The sequence below is a fragment of the Chaetura pelagica genome, unplaced genomic scaffold, assembly GCF_000747805.2.
Source record: "Chaetura pelagica isolate M959 unplaced genomic scaffold, ChaPel_1.0 scaffold24, whole genome shotgun sequence".
NCBI lineage: Eukaryota > Metazoa > Chordata > Aves > Apodiformes > Apodidae > Chaetura > Chaetura pelagica.
Genome location: NW_009953077.1, coordinates 4,461,153 through 4,483,337, shown reverse-complemented (window position 1 = coordinate 4,483,337; position 22,185 = coordinate 4,461,153). Strand labels below are relative to the sequence as shown.

Genomic DNA, 22,185 nt, shown 5'->3' with positions numbered 1-22,185 from the left:
ACTCTTTCATATGCTTTGGGAACAAAAAAGTATAAAACGTAGTGCATTTTGGTTTAAATTAACATATCTACCTGTATGTTTATGTTGGAACTGTGTACACAAAACTCTTATTCATTTTTTTAAATATTGTTTGCTTTTTAGTGAGAGGTTTATGGTGAGGTTAAACAAGAATGGAGGCCCCAGGAATCCAGAGAAGATAGATCGGATGTGTGCGCTTTTCACAGTACGTGTCTGTTACCTTCCCTTATGGTATGATTGTAGAAATAGTCAACCTGATGGAAAAAACCACCACAATTTTTCCTTCCACTATATTGAATAGAATGGAAGCTGTTTCTGAGTTTTATGGTTGTAACTAAATAGTAAAATAAGAAAGTGGAAGTACTTGAATTGTTTTTGTGGCTAAGCAAATATTCTGAAGTATTTCCTTTTAAGTGCATTTGTCCCTGCTTATAATTTGAAACTTTACACTTTCAATGCATGTACAATGTGCCACAAAGACAGGAGTAGTAGTAGTCATCTGTCACTCCTGCCAGATGATACCTTAGTTGGGAGTGGAATGGTCAGCTGAGATTTACTTCTGTTCAGTTCTTCAGACACATCTCTCACCTATCTGCCTTCTTGTTTTAGGATTTTGGTCATGCCAAAATACTAGTTTGAAAATGCTTAAGTTCTGTTAAAAATTGCCTCAGAATCAAGTGTCAGACCATGATTTTATCTGTCACTTCTTCTCAGAATGAATATGGAAATCTAGAGCCACTGAAACGTAACAGGTCATTGAAGAGTAACTGTAAGGAATTTCAGATCCCAAGTGTGATAAACACCTTCCATCGTGACTCACCTTTAGCTAGTGCACATGCTAGAAGCTCTTTGACAGAAGTATTTTTGCCTCCACTGAAGAAGAAAGATGGCAGACAGTTTTGGTATAGGCTTTACTTCTGGTTATGAAACCCTCTAAGATCAAGCAGGGCTGGACACTGAAATAGGCATGGTTCCCAGCACCAGTCCCTTCCCTCCTTTCAGAAGGTAACTGAATTTCACCTCTTATGGTGAAACAGAAGGAACAGAGCTTGTCTGGGCATATGTAAGGATTCTCAGTTCTGACTCCATCTGAATAGAAGAGCAGAATGTATTCTGGTAGAATGTATACTCTTTGTAACATAAATTATAATAACTGGGAAAATTTGTGAAAAAAAATGCACATTTGTGATACAGTATTTCTCATTAATTTATTCAAAGAACTTTCCAAAGCAAAGGAGAAACAAATAGTGGCTTTTTGAATATCAATTTTATCTGCAATGGTTCTATCTTACCATGAGTTTTTAATTACTAAATGCTTCCAAAATAAGATAGTTCTATGACTTTCAGGTTTGTTCCCAAGTTTGTTTTTGACTTTAAATCTATTTATTTCCTTGCCCCCACACCCACACATTCTAAAACTCTAATCTTTGCTAGAGGCAAGGAGCCCCATATCTTAATCAATTCAAGGTATTCCTGTCTTTTCCTGCTAACTCTGTTACTGCTATGGGTTCATCTGTCTCCATGTGTAAGGTATCAAAAGTACTCTAGGTTTTGCTTTTAGATCTGCTGTCATATCTGCTGCCAAAGGTGAGAAGCTGCTTGCTCTGAAGATGAAGGGTCACTCAAGCAAACCTCAGCCTGTGCACACTTTAGAAATGTTTCTGTGTCTGAATCAAAACATAACTACACAGTATAAGCTTGTTGTTTTTGTTAAATTCCTTACTCTCTGTGGCCTGTGAGGTTGGGAACCGAACTTGGTAAAGCTGTTTAAACAAGTGATTGGTGGTAGTCAGGTATCCTTGATACCACAATTGTGGGGGTGGTGGTTGTTTTTTAACATATGATTAGACCCTTTATAAAAAACAGCATTGTAAGCAAAATTATAGTGTAACTCTCTCCCAAACCTAATATGGGCGGGGGAAAATTAGGTGTAATTTTCTAAAAAGTCGTGCACTTAGAATTATTATATAATTATTTTGTTAATCAGCCAGTATCACTTAGGAAGCTTAGAAGGATGTGGGAAATAAACCCCCTGTGGATTCAGTTCTAAAAATACCTTTCTGAAAATTGATTTATTTATATTTCATCCAAGCAAGTAGTAAATGTAGTTTGTCCTTTTCTGGGTCCTAAGTCATATGCACTAAGAAATTATCTGAAGACTTCCCTACAGGGGTTAGTGGATTTGATTGTTTGGTCCATGTTGTAGTAAGAATTTCTCCCTTGCTAAAACGCCTCTGCTGTACAACATGAAATACAAGGCCATCTGGGCCCACATTTTTCGTCTTTTGACTGTGACACAGTGTATTTTTTGTGAAATTGAAAAGCAACTTAAGTGTGAACCCATCAATATGAGCATGCCCTACACTTTTCTGTGTTTTGACAGCTGCCCTTTGAAAAAACAGTTCTCTAAATTGCTGTTAATTAGAACTGGTAATCTGGTAATATAATAAAATTCCTGCTGTCAAATCACAGATATTTTTTTAAAAAATCTGTTACTTTCCAGAACATGAAGCACTACCTCCACTTTTTTTTTTGCTTTTTGAAATGCATTGTCAGGCATTACTGAGACTAAAACTGTGTCAAATCCCTTCTTACTGTGGAACTTACAATTTCTCCCAGACGTGCAAGATAAAGCCTACCATATGCTACACTGGTATGTTAGGTGATGAAGAAAGCCTAGAAAGTATGTTCCCTTATTCATGCAGCAGCAGAATAAGACTTAAGGGAAAATGCTAAGAAAGATTTATGTAGCTTAATTCTTTGGCTTCAGAGGGACGTGATCTGCTAGCTAGTAAGCATTCCAAACAGCAGGCTGGCAACTCACTTCATATGCTGCCCAGGGAAGTACAGAGCTCCTTTTGAATGGAGTAAGGAGACAGCCATAAATTTATTACTTGCCTCCTGTAATTTAGCAATATAATGTTATTTGAAAGGGACTGAAACTTCTCCTTAGAATAAATTTTCCTTCTGTCTAGTTCTAAGTCACTGTGCCCAGATTTATTGTGCTACATGTCACTATAATCTGAAGTTCAGTGTTTGTGTACTTTGCCATCACAATCTTAGTTGCTGAGATTTGGTTTCTCAAGTCACATGGTAAAGAAATTTGCTGTGTGAATTGAAGTTCATGTTTTAGCTTCCAGAGAAATATGATTTTAAATTTATTAAATTGGTGCAAACTAGGAATGACAGGTGTCCTCAGTTCAAAATTTCCCCCCTTTATAAATAGTTGCATTATTTCCTTTTACACTGGTTTTAATTTGTGGGTTTTTCAAAAAGCAAAATAGAAGATTTTATCTTAATGTGTGTTATTGTGATTTTTCCAGTTGATTTTTCCACTGTATTTAAAAAAAAATAAAATTTAAAAGGCCAGGCTGCCTTTGCACAGGAGAAAAATCCAGCAATGTTGTTCTGCCCACACAAGTGTGCCTTTTAGAAGGGACTCGTTACCACTGGGAGGGATATCTTTCTTCAAGTGACAAGGAAAAAAGAAGAGTGAAGAAACATGAAGACAGAGCTATCGTCTCAAGTTGTTTGTCAAATCTTATATAAAGCCCTAGAGCTGTTTTTCAAACACACTGTGTTTGCACTTTGTACAAATAACCAAAAAAAATTTGAAATGATGTGAGATGATGTCCATTGCTACATTGTAAGGGGAGGAGTGAAGTGAACAGTAAGCAGTAACTGAGCTTAAAACCTTCTTTTTGGATGTTAAAGGTGGAGTAGCTTAATGAATAGAGAGTAATACTGTGTAGTCCTTACTGTTTGTTGGAGTTTTGCAGTCATGTATTTGGGAAAAGCACTGTGTTGTTTTTTTAGTGTGTGTACATCTTTTTTTCCAATCTTTTAGGATCTCAGCAGCAAGGACATGAAGAGAGATTTGTACATAGTTGCCCATGTAATTCGAATAGGTACAGTATGATTTATTACTTGAATTATGTATGATTAGCAATACTTCTACACTAATTTTAAATTTACATTTCGTTTGACTGACATTATAATGACTTAACCAGTTTGAAAACTCTTGTCGTAGACCATGCCTGTCTGCTGAGATTAGCATTCAGACCATGTGTAGCTAAGTGCTAGAAAGTTACTGATGACTGTTTAACAGTGATTTATTTTTTTTCCTCAGTCTGAAACAAAATACTTGATTAAGCACCACAATGAGAGTTCCCATTCCCATCTAGTAAATCAGATTAGGCAAGTTAGACAAGTACAAAAATCTGTTTTGCACTGTAGGAGTGGTACTTCTAAGAACCACATTTGAGTTTAGGGAGATGCGATGCCCATAAAACACAAGAGCAGGGGAGCTGTCACACCCGTCAGGTGTTCTTTCTACCTGCTGGCACCAAAGCAAACCCTTCCTTGCTGATCATTTAACTAGTCATCCTTTGTAGAGCGAGTTTCTCTGACTATTTGTAGGCCAGGCTAGGCTTAATTTCTTCTTTATGAGATTTACAGTAGCAAGACTGGAAAGCTGTTATGATTGAAGTTGAATTAGATTGTGTCTTACATTAACATTGTTTGAAGTAGTTCGTGGAAAGCTAGATGAAGTTTTTAGCCCAACAGCTTGCTTCAGTGAACTGACTCTGTGATGTCTGGTTTGTGAATTAAATTGCTAGAATCTCTTTTAGGTGAAAGGTGTTGGATAGAAAAAAACTCTAGTTAAAAAGCATGTAATTTGACAGTAGCAGGGAGTTAAATGTTTCTAAACTATGAATGTATATACTTTCAGTGGGAAACTAGCAAGTAAATATTTTACTTGTGTTAACTTGCTTCAAATATTTAGGCCTAAAATGTTAACAACAAGTAGCAGTTTCAGTTGTATTGTTCTAAACAGTGGAGTAGTGCACTTTTATGCTTTTCAGGTTTTCAGTTAATTGAAAAATGGCCAGACATGACACTATACACTTTGCCCAAGAGTGCTCTATTACCTGAATGAGGCAATGTGCCTTAATCTAAGTAGCCCAGTGGGTCAGGTCGGTTCCAGTGGATCTCTGGATTTGAAAATATATGAGAAAAAAGCAGGAAGCATAGAGAAGCGCTACAGGCTGTCATTGAAATGTACTGTAGGTATGCATATTGAGAAGGATAATGAAACAAAATGGCTCCATGTGACTCTCTAATGTTTTAAATTCCTTTTAATTTTAGGTCGCATGTTGCTAAATGATTCAAAAAAGGGGCCCCCTCACTTACACTATCGCCGCCCCTATGGCTGTGCAGTATTGAGCATCATGGATGTACTTCAGTCAATCTCTGAAATAAAAGAAGAGAAGGATTTTGTTCTCAAAGTTTACACGTGAGTAACTCATAGAAGGAAAAGAATTAGGAAAAACACTTTGTATATGTTGGGCGATGAGATAATAATGAAATATTAGTTATCAAGGTGCAATAAACAGCATTTGCTGTTTTATCCTCCTAGGATAGGAGGTAAACTAGTGCTTTTTGCATGGTTTTTTTGCTCCTTTATTACTCCAAAAGCTTACAGAAACTAATGAATATTATCACAGATGTTTCAGGTATGTGAAATGCTTCAGAAATTGAATTGAAGCTTCAACTGGGTATTGCCCAGAGCTGTGTGATGTCCAAAGCTGCTCTTCCATTAATGTGATTTATTTAAAATCTGCAAAGCTCAAAACAAAAGGAATATGCTATATTTCATCTGATGAAATATATTCTTCATACATTAGAAATGTCTAAGTCCAAAAAAAGTTTCCCAGAGTCAGCTCCTCCACTCTTTTTTTGCCAACAGTTATGTAAGTGTAGCAAAAATGTCAGCTTAGGACCTGAGGCCGTGATGGTCTCCTGTCGAAGAATCTGGATAATCTTGGTATTTTGTCACCATTCAGTTTTGGCTTAACTCAAACCAGTGGTCTTTGGATACATAGTTCATGTTAGTATTTGCCTTGTATGTATGGTGTTAATATATTCCATCTGCAACATTTTCAACATTTACAGTAATGTAACATTCTCAATGGCACATTTCTGTTTTGATGCCCTTTAAATGCATTTTTAGCTTCTTATTCACTCAAAAAATAGAAAAAACCCCTGTAAAATCCTGGACTTCTTAATTTCTCAGTGATTAATTAAGTCATGCAGCCAGCTAGTGATCCAGATGCCTAATACTATGATCAAAAAAATCCCAGGATAGAGAACTTCCCTCTTCTTCCTCTTAATCTGAAGTCTTCTGTTAATATGGATTCCCTTCACTCCACCTGAAGGACCATCTGTCTCTGCCTAAATGCTTACGAAGGTTTATAGTAGCTGCTGTTTTCACCTCTGCTTCCCCACAGCCTTTGTGTTCAACATCCAGGCACACCCATTACTGCCCTCCCAGAGATGCTCTATTGTCTCATGCTTGTAATTTTTTATCACTATTATCATGTGCTTGAGTTGTTTTAAGTCTTGTACATCAGTCTTTTATGTTACTGCTCTTTGGAGTGTTTTCTGTAAACCTCCAACCAAAATCTTCAGAAGGGAAAATTACTGTATCTGAAAGGCACCAACTTACCCCTTTAACAGCTATTGGTCTTCCATGACAGAATGTTTTCAGAATTTTATCTGCTTGCATCTTCTCTTTAAACATTCTTTTAGCTAACCTACCTTTTCTTACTTTGTAGACTAAAATAAAAATGAAGGATTTTTGTCCTGGTTTAAAATTGTATGTGATTGCTTAAACAATGTTGAACTGACTTTCTTACCTGCTGCTCTCATTTTGATTATTGTTGAAATGCCTCAGGCCAACCCAAAAACATCATAAAGATGAAATAAGGAGGGAGGTGTGTTTGTATGTTTAAAGGAGCAGTAAAAAGCATTCTTTCTGTAGCTATCTGGCTAAAGCTTACAGCTGCTACAAATGAGGCAGTCAGCCTACAGCCAGAAAAGCCTTTTCATGAGGAGAAGCTGGAAAAAATTTGAGACTGAAAACCTAACAAAGCCTGAAACAGATACATGGTGTTTCAATGGAGACTTTTGCTGGATCCACAGGAGAGAATGATTCTGAAAAAAAAATCAATTTACTTCACCAGTCTTTCTCAACTTGCCTTGTTATTGTTAAAGACTTATGTCTGGAAAGTACTTTCTCACAATCCAGATTTTGCTGTTTGTTAATCCTGCAGTCACGTTATAATCTTACTAAGAGGATATAGTACCACAGCTCTAGTTATAAGCTCATTATGTAAAAGCATGAAGGTTTACTTTTATAATTCTTTTTACTAATATGCATGTAAAAGATTTTAAAAGTGAGATGGAAACTAAATTCTCAATATTATTTTTTTTCTGAGATCACCTGATTTAATTTTTTTTTAAATTAATTTTTATCTTTAATGGATTTTTTTGCATGTTGCTCTTTGTGGCAATCTTCCCATTGCCCTAAAAACTTCATGTATTTTTCTTTCAGTTTTATTTTTGTTCTGTTTTTTCTCAATCTTTTTTTCCCCTCCTTCTGCAACACTAGCTCTAAAAATTCCTTCTTATTAATGTGGTGTATTGCCTGATTGCCTTTCACTTTTGATAGTCAGTTGTTGCTATATTTGCCCAGCTGGACAAGAGGGTACCTTATATTTTTTTCCCATCTGTTTGACATCAGAGTCTGATTTCATAAAGGAAACATTCCAAATGGTTAACTTTTCTGTAGAAGCAGCCAACCTGAAAAGGTGATGGATAGCTCAAAAGAAAGTTCTTATTTGATCTAGAAATGTGTTTTGTAATATATTTGGTATTTAGACAAGTGAAATGTTAACAATAAAATGCATTACAGGCAAGTGTTTTCAGGCCAGCATTGCAAACTTGGGAGAGTATTATTCTTTGTATTCAGGAAACGTAAAGTGCAACTTACACTGGTAGTTGGTACAAAACTAGCTTTAAGCTATCTTTGCAGTCCATTGATTTTGGGACAACTTAGTTGCAGGTTAATTTGCAGGCATAAGTCATTGAAGGCTGAAATCTGTTTTAACTTGCATGCCAGAGGCTGGTACAACAACTAAGAATTTATCAGAGGGCAGAAAGTTTCTGTAGTCTTACCTGTAAGAGTGGAGGACAGTATAGAAATTGTCCTATAGGTTATCTCTCTACTTTAAAGATAACATTTTTTGCAGTAGGTTAATTGACTTCTGATGTCTTGGCAATGTGAAGATAGTTATTACTTTTTCAGATGAGTTAGCTGAGTATTGGTTAAAATTCTAAATTAGCACAAAACACCACAGTTAATGAAGGGTTTTGTACTGTTCGTTAATGTCTTACCTCTGTTCAAAGGGGTTTTGAGAGATTGTTTTAGGGAGTGCAATTATAACTAATTTGCAATCCTGAAGTTCTAGAAGGTTTCTTCAGTGCTGACCTGCCCTGAGTTACTGTGTGGATATCTGATCTCTCCTCCCAAAAAGGATATAGTAGTTACAGAAAACATGGAGCAGAGCAACTAAAATGTTTAATGGCATAGATTTGTTCCTTTAGGAGAGAGATTGAGAAGGTGGGGAAGCTTCAGTGTGAAGTGGTGGTTGGAAGGGATATGACCAAGACTTAAAAAATTGTGGAGGGTAAACTGTTGTTCACAGAATGTAACAGTACAGGAATTAGAGACACTCACTGAAATTGGAAGATGACATTAAAAAAGTTGGGAAAAGTACTTCCTTTAGGAAGCAGGTAATCATCTTCTGGGTTCTCTCACCATAGACGCTGTGAACCCAGGCAGTGTGAGCAGGTCCAAAGGGGATTAGATAAGTTTATGAACAACAGATCCAGGAACAGACAGCCATGTGCTCTCTAGAATTGCTAATGCAACAACCAAGGAGTATCTCCTATTGCTAGTGTGGGAAGCTTCTTTATTAAATGTTCATACATTCTTAACAATCAGCTGACATGTCTGATATCTAAACCTATTGCAGCAAAAGGTGCAAAAAGGTGCAGCCAGACATCCTGCCTCAATGTTGTTGGAACAGGATTAGAATCCACACACCAAATTGTTGTGTATTGTTTGAGCTGATATTAACAACTGAATTTTCTCTGGTGAAAAAATATTGAGTGGAAATATGAGAAATCTGTTGACAAATAATTATCATAGAATCATAGAATCCTAGGGGTTGGAAGGGACCTCGAAAGATCATCTAGTCCAACCGCCCCTGCCAGAGCAGGGTCACCTAGAGCACATCACACAGGAACGCATCCAGGTGGGTTTTGAATGTCTCCAGTGAAGGAGACTCCACAACCTCTCTGGGCAGCCTATTATATTGTTATTTCTATCCTAGAAATTAATTAATGTTTTACAGATGGTAACATAACTGAAAATGAAGTGTAACAGTATTTAAAAATGCTTGTTAAAATTATGCATACATGAATAAATAGTTGTGGAATGCTCCTTCAGAAGATAATATGCATACAGAAGCATACTTTGTGTTGTTATATATTTTGTTCTACAGTTTGGGTGGGTTGCATCAGATTTCAAGGCATCCTGTAAGATATGTAGGTAAGCAAAAGTATTGTAGATGCCTGAGATACTAAAAAAAAAATTAGGGTTTTATGTAGCCTTTCAAATTTCACTTTTTATTTCTTGATTTTAACTTTTTTTTTAATTAAAAGCATGGCAACAATTAGTTTCAGCTAAAATTTAATTTTCTACATGCTCAGAATTCAAATAGGATGTCCAGAGCTTACTTCATTCTGTCATATTATGAAGAGTGAGACAATGGCTTCGATAACAGAAAAGTCACCACATGGTCCTAAGTGTCCATAAAAAGGGGATAATTAACAGGGGATGCTTTTTTCTTTCCACTTTTAAAAATGAGTTGTGTGTGATTTCTGTGATTCGTCAAAACCCCGCAGCCTTTCATTTTACCTGTACAGTATGGTTGATTCTCCTGTCCTGTGGTGGTACAGCAGAAAGCTTTTAACTTGAATTAGTGTTCTTCTCTTTTAGGTGTAACAACGAAAATGAGTGGTGCCAGATCCATGAAAATATTATTCGCAAGTCCAGCACCAAATACACAGCACCCAGCTCTAACTATGGTAAATATTTACTTGTGTATTTTTGTTAAAATAACAGCTGAATATTTCCTTTAGGAAACTGCAGATTATTTATAGCAGAGAAATTCAGTGAGATGTGAAATTATGCACAGTTGAATTTCTCTGTTTGTGGTGTTTTAAAAGTTTAGCTAAACTTCATTCACATTCAGTTTTCAGGTGAAAATCTGTATAGCACCTGCCAATTTAACCAGGAATTGAAAATCCAGACCACACCACCTGATGTCTTTCCTTTTCATATACAGCTGATGATAATATTAATTCAGCATACTAAATTTTCTTCATCATTGTATTTGTAGTGTTCTTTTATGTCAATGGAGAGAGCTAGTGGCCTGCCATACCATCAGCTTACTCTGTGGGTCTTCGTTTCTTGGCAGTTCTAGTTACCAAGTATATTTATGCTTGTGCAGACTGCTAGCCCATGGGAAGATACAGTACAAGCAGAAATCAACTTTGGCAGAACCCTTTAAAGATATTTTTGTGTAACACTGGCTAAAGTTACTGTGACCAGACCTGGCTGCACAGGAAATGAAGAATTCAATTTTTATTAATCTGAATTTCCTTGAATAAAACTGTATCCTGTATCATCCTGTATCCCCTTGAAAATTTCAGGTATAACTTTTATCAAAGGCTCACTCTCCTGAGTATACCATGCATCCTTGTCAGCAGAAGCAAAGCCAGGGGTTACATTAGTCTAGCATATTTGTCTGAGTGTTCAGAAAATTCTGACTGTCCAGAAAATAAGCAGCGTTTTTTTACCTACAAATTAATTATCAAGAAGACTCTGTGATAGTTTCAGTACTAAATGTTTCATTATGTAGTTGAGGAGAATAACTGTCGTGGCAGAGTTTCTGCCATCCTTCAAATCTAATTTTATTTTCCTAGCTAATGATGGATAAATATGGAAAATAAATCTTGTCCTACCTTGTTACCTCATGTAATGATTTCTGTAGCTCACTAATTCAGAGATATCATTACTGTTCTATTATAAAGGAACCAGCCAATAGGATCCAGCTCTGCTGTGTTCCAGCTAATTTTGCATTCATTACTGAGTGCCTGGTTCATTACTATGTCCATATCCTGCTATTGTCAGTCATTTGCATAGTGAGATATTGTAGTGGAATATGCAGTTCACACTCCCATATAAGATATTAAGCACAATAAGAAGCAAATAAAACAGTTTTTAGGTTTGGAATTTTGCTTCCCTGCTGTCCCTCCTGTTACAGTTAAGGTCATCCCCTATCATTGAAACATTTTTCTGAACGGCTTATAACTTTGAAACCTTGGGCTGTTTGCATTTATTTCTAATCCCAGGTGTCAACCTAAAACTTCTCTTTTTCAAGCGTGAGCTTTTTGGAAGAGCAAAAAGAAAGGGAAATAGCTTTTTACCCTTGCTTTTGGCATTTAAAAAGAATTTCAAACAATTCATTAAGATCTTTTGCACCTCTGGGATAGGAGGTTGAAACATAGCAGAGGTATTGTCCTGCTGGGAGGGGCAGTATTGCAGGCTGACATGATTTCGGTGTAAGCAATACAATTTGGGCCTCAGAACCTGCTCTTACTGCGAGAAAATACTCCAATGTGTGACTTTTCTCTGATGAAAGGCTCTTTGGGTTTTTTTCTCCCCCCACCTTCCCAGGTCTTGTGTAAAATTAGTCCTTCAGATCTGCTGTAAGGAATAGAAAAAAACTGGGAGAATAGGCTGGGCAGAAAGAGGACTGGAGAGGAGATTTACAGACCTCTTGGGGAGAGAAAGAAACGAGGCAGAGGTTTTATGGGGTGGATGTGTGGGAGGGTATCATATAAGTAATAGATGTAATACCATGCAGGGAAATTACATATTCTGTTACCTCTAGTGACTGATTTTTATAGATGATAGATCAGTTCTGGTGCTGTTTGATAAGTACTGAGGGTGCTGAGTGTGGGGAGGTCTGAACTTCCAAATTTGTTCCACTCATTCCTTACTTTAATTTATTTGATTTTAAGAGCAAAAGAGGTTATAAAAGTAATGAGTTTGCCTGTAAGTGGCAAAAATAGTCAAGACTGATTTCTAAAGAACTTCTCTCCTGTGTTAAACCTTCTGTAGCACATTCACACAGGTGTACACTTACACGTAGTGTTCAAAGAGTTTGAATTTTTTCCATGGTTCTAAAGCCTCTCTTTTCCCTGAAGTGCTTTCCAGTGCTCTTCTGCCTACTTAGCTGGACAGTTACAAGTCCATGTTTTGGCAACTTTTGAGTATAGATTGTACAACTGATTGTTCAGGTGGGTAGTTGGCCTCCCTTTCCCTTCATTTTAAGGCTTTATGCTCTTTTTTTCATCCCAAATCCTAGTACTCGTAAAATTTATGCAATCTTCATGTTATCTAGATATCTACTTATTTGGCAAATTTGGCTGAAGCCAAAACACAGGCTTGAAAAGGGAAGAGAGCTGAAAGTGATTTCATTCCCGTAGTAACTTGTCTAACAAAATGGCAACTAAATATTGTTTCCAAAGCCCATCTATTAAGCTCAGGAAATGGCAGAACTTTAGATGGCTCATGCAAGGATCTGTATACAAGGCAGTGTTGGTTTTGTATGTGTTGTTCCAGTGAGTGAACAGAGAGGCTAGGAAGAAATGTTGACCAACTGTTATTCACTCAATGAGACAGAAATTGTGGAAAATGTGGATGTAATTCACATTGATTCCTAGTCAAGCCCTTCAGCTGATACCCTGAACATAATGTTATGTCGAGAGAGGTAGTTGTTGAAGTCAGTTTGAACAGTTGCTACTTTTGAAACATGTTGAGGTGCTGAACAGAATTTCATTAAAATCAACTTTTCTGGATGAACCAGTTAAAGAAGCAAGTGGAACAGATACACATTGAGATTATTTTTTGTGGTATTAAGTGGAATTAAAGGTGCTTTAGAGCTGTTCTGCAGCATTGTGGTAGTTCAGACAGAGGCAGCATTGCTCATGTATGTATTGTAGCCTGCTGTGTTTGGGGAATGCAAATACTTCGCTGTAATTTATGACATTTCTGCAACTATTCTGATTTTTAAAATTTGTATTTTTATATAATGCTATCCTCTTAACTGATCCCTTAAAGCAGTTTTGTTTGTTCCATTTCAGTTTTAAATTACTCCAAGGGAGAGCTCTATTTATATGCCTGTATTAAATTAACTGTGGAGCAAAGCATTATTTTACCTGCATGCCTTGAAGATACAGACATCTAATTCTTAGGTATGAAAAAAAGTAACATCTTTGCTTTTTTTGCTAGGACTTATAATATCTCTTCAGCTTCTTCGTGGTGACATGGAGCAGATTCGAAGGGAAAACCCCATGATCTTCAACAGAGGTGTTTCTGTTACCAGGAAGCTGGGTTTTCCTGATGTTATAATGCCAGGTAAACATTACAGCTCTAATTTAAAAATATTGGTCATTTATTTTCTCATACTCTTCTAGACAAGCACCACTGCATTGGCTGCTTTACTTGAAGAAGATTAATAATGGAAGTTACTGTATATATCAGTGAATGCCAATTCCTGATTCAGAGAGGCATGCTAAAACATTTTGATAAGTGAATATCATAGTAATAGAAGGTGTTAAATTCACAGATATAAAAGGTGATCTGGAAAGATTGCACTGATATTCCCCCCACCTCCCCTGACAATTAGGTATCCCTCATGTATGTTAAGCATAGAGATGTTTCTTTTAAAATGCAAAAAGTTTCTTTTTTTCAATAATCCAAAGCCTGGAAAAAGAGTTTCCACTTTACCACCTTGATTTTTGGAATTAGTATGATGCTTTTGTGTAATGACAGTACATGAGGCTGCAAATCTGGCCTGATGTTCCAGCTGGCCTTACAGAGCACCCAGTCCATTTGACAGCTGCCTTGCCTGAAGCACTGCTGTACTTCATTTGCTCCTTACTTCTGGAGCAGCAGCTTGAGATGCTTCTTGTTTTGGCACAAGTTGAGGAAGCCCCAGCAGAGCCAAGAGTTCATTTAGGGAGGACACCAGAACCTAACCAGTAATGCAATTCAGAGGAGTATAACCTGGCATTATACTGCCTTGATTTTTACAGTGTAGTAAGAAATTGGCTTACTAATTTTATTGCATGTATAGTATTTGAAATACTTCCTCATTGCTATGTATTATAACCAAGATCAAGGATGACTTTGCAGACGTGGGAGATGTTATGAAAGCGTAATGGGAAAAGTATCAGATTTTATTACTGAAAAGTCTGCAGTGAGACATCAGTATCAAAAGTAGTTGTAGCCTCATTATGGAGGCTCTTCAGAAAGCACAATAAAAACGGGGTAGGTGGCAAGAATTTCTAGAAGCTGAAGTAAAAGGATTTAGAACAGTATATGTTTTGTTTACTAATGAACTTGAAAATAAAAGTAATAGAGCAGCAGAGGATGTGGGCTATAAAGCCAATTATAAATTTTAGTTTTTAATGACCTTAAAGCAGTTCCAATCATAACCCAAAGCAATCAGATAGATAAAAGATTAAATATTGCCTGTTGCTATGCAGACACAGCTGCTGCAAGATGATCTGCTGTAATTGAGATCACAGCTGGATGTGTCAGCTAGAATAGGTAGGTCACAGCTAGAAAGTCAATATCAAAAATAACATTCACATACCTGTGTAAGTGAATTAATTCTCCTGCAAGAATTGCTTTATTCTCCATTTCTATGTATAGAGCTGTCCCTCGAGTGCTTCCAGACCACTGAATTTTAGAGTTTAAGGAATAGTGTTATGGCCTCAGTGTTCCCTTTAATTGTTTTCTCATTTTCTGGGCCCTACCCTCTTTCTGCAAGCTGACATAGCGGGTTGCCTTCCCTATACTTCTGATTTGGGCTATGCTTTTTTCCAGGCCTTGAACCAGCAGGTTTGCAGATTTCATGCGAAAAATGCTCCTAATTCTAAATTTAAAAAAATCGCTATTAATTGCAACTAGTTCCAATTTCCAAACTCTGTCATTAAGAACTCTAGCTAAAGTACTGCCTCAGTGCAAACAATGTCCAACAAATCTTAAATATGTTATTATGATCTTTGTGATATTCAGCCTAGAGACAGTGGACATTAAAGTAAGTTAAAACCAGATTCCATGGCACATGTTTGCAGCACGTCCACTGTCAGGTTTGCTGTGCAGGTACAGTACTGACCTTCAAAGGTCACAGTTCCTTGCATCTTTGTGAGAACCACAGTTCTTGTTGGAGAAAACAAGGGGTTGGAACTAGATCATTTTCCAACCCAAACCAATCTATGATCATCTGTTTGGAATGGGGCTCATATATATATAAAAATAGATATATATGCTCAAAATATTGATTGATGCAAACAAATGTGTGAAAGCACCACCATTCTGCTGTGAAATGCTTACTGCCTCTCTAGGGGTACTGGACATCCAGAATTTCTCAATTCAAAGGAGGCTACAAGAGGTCAGCATATATAGAGCTTAGATGCAAACACTGAGGCACTTGTATTTGGAAAATAAAAGGTTTACATTTGTAACCTGTCTTTTAAACACCAGGTAAGAAGAGAAAGGCAGCCGTGGAAGTGAGAATAGATTTTCACTGTAACGATAAATTAGGACATTGACAGAGTAGAGATGAGATGTGAAGAGAGAGGTACCATGAATGGTGCTGTAAATGAAAATGTTTATTATCCTGGTTATTCTCCAGGATAATAAAATCTCTGGAAAAACTAGTAGATTAAAATATGATGTAACTTCACTGAATCAGTGCACAGTGTTCATTTTAGTTACTTACCAATTTATTTTTTTTTAAAAGTTTGACGTAACTCAAGTGACAGCAGTTATTTGCCTCTTGTTTGCTTTTAAAACTATAGATCAAACTGGGGTCTGAGTTTACCTGATGTTCAGGATAGAAGCAAACAAACAAAAACCCAAAAAAAACAACAACACAAAAAAACCCAAAACCCCTGTCACGCATGTTAGTAGTTCTCAACCATGTCTGCTTCTTTGTCAAACTACTTTTTCTTGCTTTGCTTCAGAACTGTTTCTTTCTTATAAAAGACAGGGTTTCCTCTTTCAGAAAAGAGGACAGAAAGTTTGTGACTTGTATTTTGCAAGTGGATGCAGATTTTTCAAGTCAGTGTGATTTTAATATTTTTTTAAATGAATAAATTAATAAAAGGCTACATCATGTATTGTTAAAGTATGTGCTGATCATTTTGCTGAACCTAGAATTTTTGTTTTAAAGTAAATAGCTAGCATTTCAAATGGATCTTCTGGACCATATGTATTAACATTTTCATATTTTAACCATAAAAAGTCTGTAGCGTTTGTCTTATCACAGTGTTTTCCTATCCCGTTTTGTTTTTAAGCAGTAGCATTAGTTCTTGTATCAAGCTGTCATTTTTTCCCTCACTCAGATATGAGCAACGTAAGTGGTAGCTGGTCATTATTAAGAAATTAAGTGAAACTGGTCTTTATGTGCTTATATCTTGCATGGTTATGCAGAACAAAATTAATATCCTACAAAATAACCATGCCTGTCTTAAATTCTAAAGATAAAATGTTCTGTGTTTCCTACTGTGTTCTGAGAAGAGCATCAGAAAGACTTGCATTGTCCTTTTTTGTCTGAATCAGAAGGGATTCAGTCAAACCAACCTCATGGCAGAGGTGTGGTGGGGTTTGGTTCATTTGTTGGTTTTGTGGTTGTTTTTTTTTTCCTTTTCTAAAATTGCTTCTGGGTTCAAGACCATCCATCTGACCCTGACAATTTTACCTTTCCCCAGAGATAAAAGCAATGAGGCATGTGCTGCTTGCCTTTTGGATTGCAACTTTATTTGTATACAGAACTTGCTGATCAGAAATCTATTGCATAGGCATGGCGTTTGTCAGTTCCCCAAAGGACATCCCTTCCCTTCCCCATGTGCTGATAAGTATTCTGTCTTTTACTTTGATCCTCTGATGAAAAGTGCATGCTTCATCTTCTACTTGTGAGTGATGTTTCTTTCTCTTTTTTCTCTCCCCTTGTCATAATTTCCTGGCTTCTCCCCTTTCCTTTCCCTTTACTCTTTCTTTCTGATGCAGAGATGAAGATAGTTGGGTGTAAGTTTCTGCTTTTCTGTGTAATGTCTGCTTATTGCTTGCTTTTTCCCATTTTCATATCTTTCATGGAATGTTGGGGATTGGTAACATGACATCATAGGGAAACGTTGGTAAGAGAGAAGCATAGACTTTGTCTTATCTGTCTCTCTTCATACCACCGTGTTTCAGACAAATTTAGTAGCTATGACAGATGAACCAGTAGAAAAGGTGAGAAGCATCTCAGCATCTGTTCTGTCAGTGAGCACAAAGTCATGGCAAAAATACATTCAGAAGCAGATGAAGCAAAATCCATCAGCTGTTCTCAGAATGTTTATGGCAAGAGAGTCAGCGAGACTAAAAGATATAGTAAGTATTTAACAATTATCTGCAAAAGGTATTTACAAGGAGAATTAAAAAAATATTTCTGTCAATCATGAACTTGCAGAAATTGAAAGCTGAAATACTTTAAAAATAAGATAAGATAAAGAGAAGAAAAAATCCCTCAAAAATCAGCTTACAACTACTGAAAATAAACTGTTTAAGGGAAATAATTGAATTTTAAAAGAGCATAGTATAAATTCCTCTCTGGACGTAGTAGTCAAAAAATGGATAGCAAATCATCTAGTAAGTATTGATTGTTCTTTTTACTTGAAACACTTGAGTGTTCTATTCACCAAAAGCTAAAGGAACACACAGAGTTAAACTTGCATAATGTTCTCCTTGTAGCAAAAAAAAATTCCGTTAATTTAATTTGCCATACAGGCAGTAGATAAAAGCTCTGTTTCCCCTTGCTGCTGTAACATTACTCCCAGTAATAGTTGCATATTGTAATTATTTCAAGAATATAGGCCTTAAAAAAAGAGTGACTGAGTGTTGAAGGGGCTGAGAAATAAACTACTGAACTGGATCTAATGCAGTTCCCAGGAAGTGACCGTAGCAAGTTTCCTAATCTTAACAGCAAGCAGTAATTCAGTGGGCAGCGCAGCAAGTTTTACACCAGTGTCAAAGGTGACTTCACTGTTAGAGCAAAAGGAAGTCATGCAGCATGAGGCCTGGCGCTCTTATTTTTTGAGATGTGGTTGAGAACAAGTCTGTAACAGGCAGTCAGAAAGGCCAGAGAGCTTTTGAGAGCTTTCCCACACAGAGCATTTTGTCCATTTTTTCCTTTAGTCTGGTTGTTTTGAAAAAACGTGACCACAAAGCTGATCATGGGTCTTGTTCTGCTGGCCTCATCTGTGTTGGAATTACTGCACTTCACACATACTTGTTTGTTTTTCATTTGGAGAAAGCTAAAGCTTAAGAGTAAGGGTGTAGCATGCTGTTTGAGATCAGAATCCAGCTCCTGGCACCTCATTCTTGTGCAGTGGCCTCCAAAGGTACTGTGGAGAAGAGCTGCCATCAAGAGAATGTCTGATTCAGCCTGATGCTCTTAGCCAGAAAGAAGTTGTGGGGATGTTCCCTTATATAAGAGGTTGATCTATAGTGTTGTTTTTTCTTCATCAGCCATTGTAGAAGATCCTCTGAGTGTCCTTCTTGGGCCCTGAGTACATAGGACCATCTCAACAATTTAACAAATACAGACATCAGTACTATTTTGTGTAGATTGTTTTTATATCCTCTGGCTGCTTAAATTGTAAAAGACTAAGCTTTCAGTTTAAATGTCCAATGAAGATTCTCTGGATAAATAGTTATTTTACCAAGTTACTTGAAACTAGACCTGCACATCCTGCATGCTGAGAGCTGAATTCCCCAGCTTACAGGGATATGTTACTGTTCCTTTATAGGTTCACAAAATCACTGAACTTTGACCTCTTATAAAACAAAATTTCTGGAATTAAGATGTCAGGGGTTTCTTTGCCTCTTTCTCCTATAGGAACTTATGTGAATTATGTAACCTTTTTTTGACTCAGTATTCACCTGTATAAAACAGGGATCATTCTTGTCCACAGTCTACAAATTCTTTTAGGATCTCTTAATAAAAAGTTAGATTAAATGCAGATGGTTTCTGTAAATTGTTACTAGATTCCATTTCAGGTAAGTGGTTAGTCTTCAAGTGGAAAACCCTACAAATCTGATCAGGATAAATCTCCTGCTTACTCTAATAGAGACTAGACAATTACTGGCCATTAATGGTTCATTAATGTTATTAAGTCTCAAAAATGTTTAGTAAAGATTTTGAAGTCTTCCAGTACATTTATAAACAGAAAATCAGTATACAGCTTATGTAGCCTTTTCTGCCACTCCTCTTTTTCCCCGTTACTATAAAAATAGTTTCAGGTGATATGAGAGGATTTCTTTTCAATACAAGCAACCTCCCCAAGCTATAATTTATTATTTATAATTTAAACAATTGCACATTTGACATAAGGCTTTATAAATAGATTAAATTAAACAAAACAAAGCCCCCAGAAAGAAGAAGGGAGGGTTAAGAAAGAGCCGCATAAACATCAGAAAATAATATTTTTTTATAATTATTGTGAAAAATACTGTATTTCAAGACATTTCATAAATTATTTGTAACTGCATATGTTAGAAGTGCAAGTATTTTATGCTAAAAAGCAGTTTGCATTTACTTCTAAATTGAGAACAATTGTAGAGAGATGGGCTTCAAAACCAATGCTGTTCTGAAAACTCTCCTTTGGTTTTCAGTTCATCCTTGACAGCCATCTCACACAAAGAGGCCTTGGTTTAAAATGTCATCCACAGATTTTAGTCTATAAATACTTTGGCCCACTAGCACTTTTTTTTCCTGAACTAATGATAGGAGGCCACAGCTAACCCAGTTTTAGAAGCTGCACTGCTCTATTTGTGGAGATGTGAGGCCCAGGTGATACAGGTTGGTGCAGCACACTGTATTTTTCCCAAAATGCGAGAGTTATTGTCACTTCAGAGGGCAGGAATTGTCTGGTTTTATAGACAAGTTCTTTTTCTTTCTACAATGGAATGAAATCAGGAAAACGCTCCATCTGCCAAGACTTTTGACTTGATATGTAGCTGTCATTCTGTGTTAGAGCTGACAAGAATCCCTTCTTGATTGTACAGATCACACTTCTTGTGTAGTTCCATGCAAGCTGCACTGTGTGATCTGTTTGTGCACTTGCCTGGCCTTGTGCAGAATGTTTTCCTTGCCTTGCAGTTTGCATACTCAAAATGTTTAATAAACTGCTCTGTGTTCAAGCATTTGCTGTAGTTTGTCTGCATCCCATTAGTGCATCTGAGCCCAGATCCCTTAAAAACAGTAGCAGCTGGAGAAAAAAATGGCTTGCAAGGACTCGGCAAGAGATGTGGTTAACTAGTAATGCTGGGAAAAGGAGAGAGTTCTCTGTAGTAATATTATTTTCACTGAAATAAATGGAAGTATTTGAGTTTTTAGTTACTCAGAATTTTCAAGAAACTTAGAAGCTCCACACCTGATAGTGAAATGCTTTTTGTCTTTTCTAGGTGCATTTACTTCCTATTTTTACTATATGTAATGACCTTTTCTATTTTTTTAAGATTGAATAGACAATATTTTTACATGAGAAGATGAACCATTATAATTCACAAAAATACTTTTTCTCTTCTTTTTTCTTCATTTTGATGCAAACCCACTGTTTTTTAAATTCCTCTACTTCCTACCCCTAAGGCATTTTTTTGATTAGTGAAGTAATAATATCCCTCTTGTTAAGCATAATGGAAGATAAGATGCTATATATAACCAAATGCTGCCTTTAATTTAGGCTGGAAAATTATTTTCAATCTGACATTGGACTTTGTGTAGCCAGTCTGTCTTCCAGAAAGGAGGTCATAAATAGGAAGCTTCAAAATGCTAATTATAGTGGATACAATTAATTTCTGTTAGGAGTTGTAGCATACAAATTGAAACTACTTTCCTTACTGTGCAAACTGCTAAGAAAAAAGGATGGAGTCTGTTAAGTGGGAGGATTTTTCAACTCCCTACTTAAATTATCTTTTGTGATGAGTTTTGTATTTTCTTGGTATTCCTATAATCAACATGTAGGTATCTGAGCTTGATTTTGAACAGCAAGATAATTTTCTCTGTTGTTGTGGACTGCAGTGGTGCATTTCATGACTGTTCTGTGATGAGAAAAACCAGATCAAATATTTGAGGTCTTTCAGCAGCCTCTTGCTGTCATCTTTTTCGTTTTAATGAACCAGAGCATTTTCAGACCTCTAGCTGTGAGCTGTTTCAAGCAGTCAACTCTGTGTGAATCCACAGGGGAAGTGAGGTTGATGGGGAAAGGAGGACATTTTGCAAACAGATTCCCATTCATAAGGGGTCCGAGCAGGAAACGAGTATTTTCTGTGGTTAAAAAGTTGTACTTATTTACAGAAATAAAATGGAAGTAAAGACAGGATGCAAAGCTTCTATTGTTTGTCCCCACAGTATATTAGAGAACAAATTCTGTGGGGTTATAAAATTCAAGAAGAATTGAAAGTGCTTCTTTGACAGCCACAGAAGGATAACCCTCACTGCCTGGAAGCAAATGCTGCCTATTTCATTGTGCTTCTGATTAATAAACAGATTTAACTCAATCAGCTTCCTGGGGTGGAAGAAATAAACCATTCAAGGAGCCTCTGCTTTGCTGGATAACCATTCCATTACTTCATTATTTAGGCTCTTGAGGCTGCTTAACAAAATGCTTTCCTTGAAAGGATTTAATTTTTTTATTATTTTAATTTTTTATATATTTTGAATAGATTGCCCTCAGTATTCTTGCCTTTGTGGCAAGTGAACCATCATGAAATGGTGAGAGCAACTAAATCCTGCAGAAAAATAGGTGCTACCTGCTGGCCTTCTGGTGCGTGTTGTGGAACTGACTGCATTAGTTTTGAAAGCAGAGTCTCCCAAATCAGATTTTTTAAAAAGTAATTAAAAAATGAGCTAGAATCTATCAAGTTAAGTATAGCAAGATGCTGAGATAGATGCTAGTATTTGTGTTTCTGAATACACTTACTCTGAAAGATCTTGAAAAGGAGGTAGTGAAAAGTGGGCAAGTATCCATACTGCCTGCTTCCTTATATTCATGCATATGGGTAACAGAGGCTAGCCAGAAATGCAGCCAAGAAAGAAAATTCAGTTAATCCACCTGAACTGAATTACAACCAAG

General features: G+C 36.6%; 1 protein-coding gene across 1 annotated transcript in view; it reads left to right on the top strand.

Annotated features, from left to right (window-relative positions):
• Positions 1-22,185, top strand: part of DOCK3 (dedicator of cytokinesis 3) — a 169,673-nt gene that overhangs the window by 82,071 nt on the left and 65,417 nt on the right. The window contains exons 10-14 of the mRNA XM_009996965.1: positions 142-223; positions 3,866-3,926; positions 5,167-5,314; positions 9,926-10,014; positions 13,289-13,414. Of these exons, the coding sequence (XP_009995267.1) occupies positions 142-223; positions 3,866-3,926; positions 5,167-5,314; positions 9,926-10,014; positions 13,289-13,414 (506 nt within the window). The remainder of the gene's footprint in view (positions 1-141; positions 224-3,865; positions 3,927-5,166; positions 5,315-9,925; positions 10,015-13,288; positions 13,415-22,185) is intronic.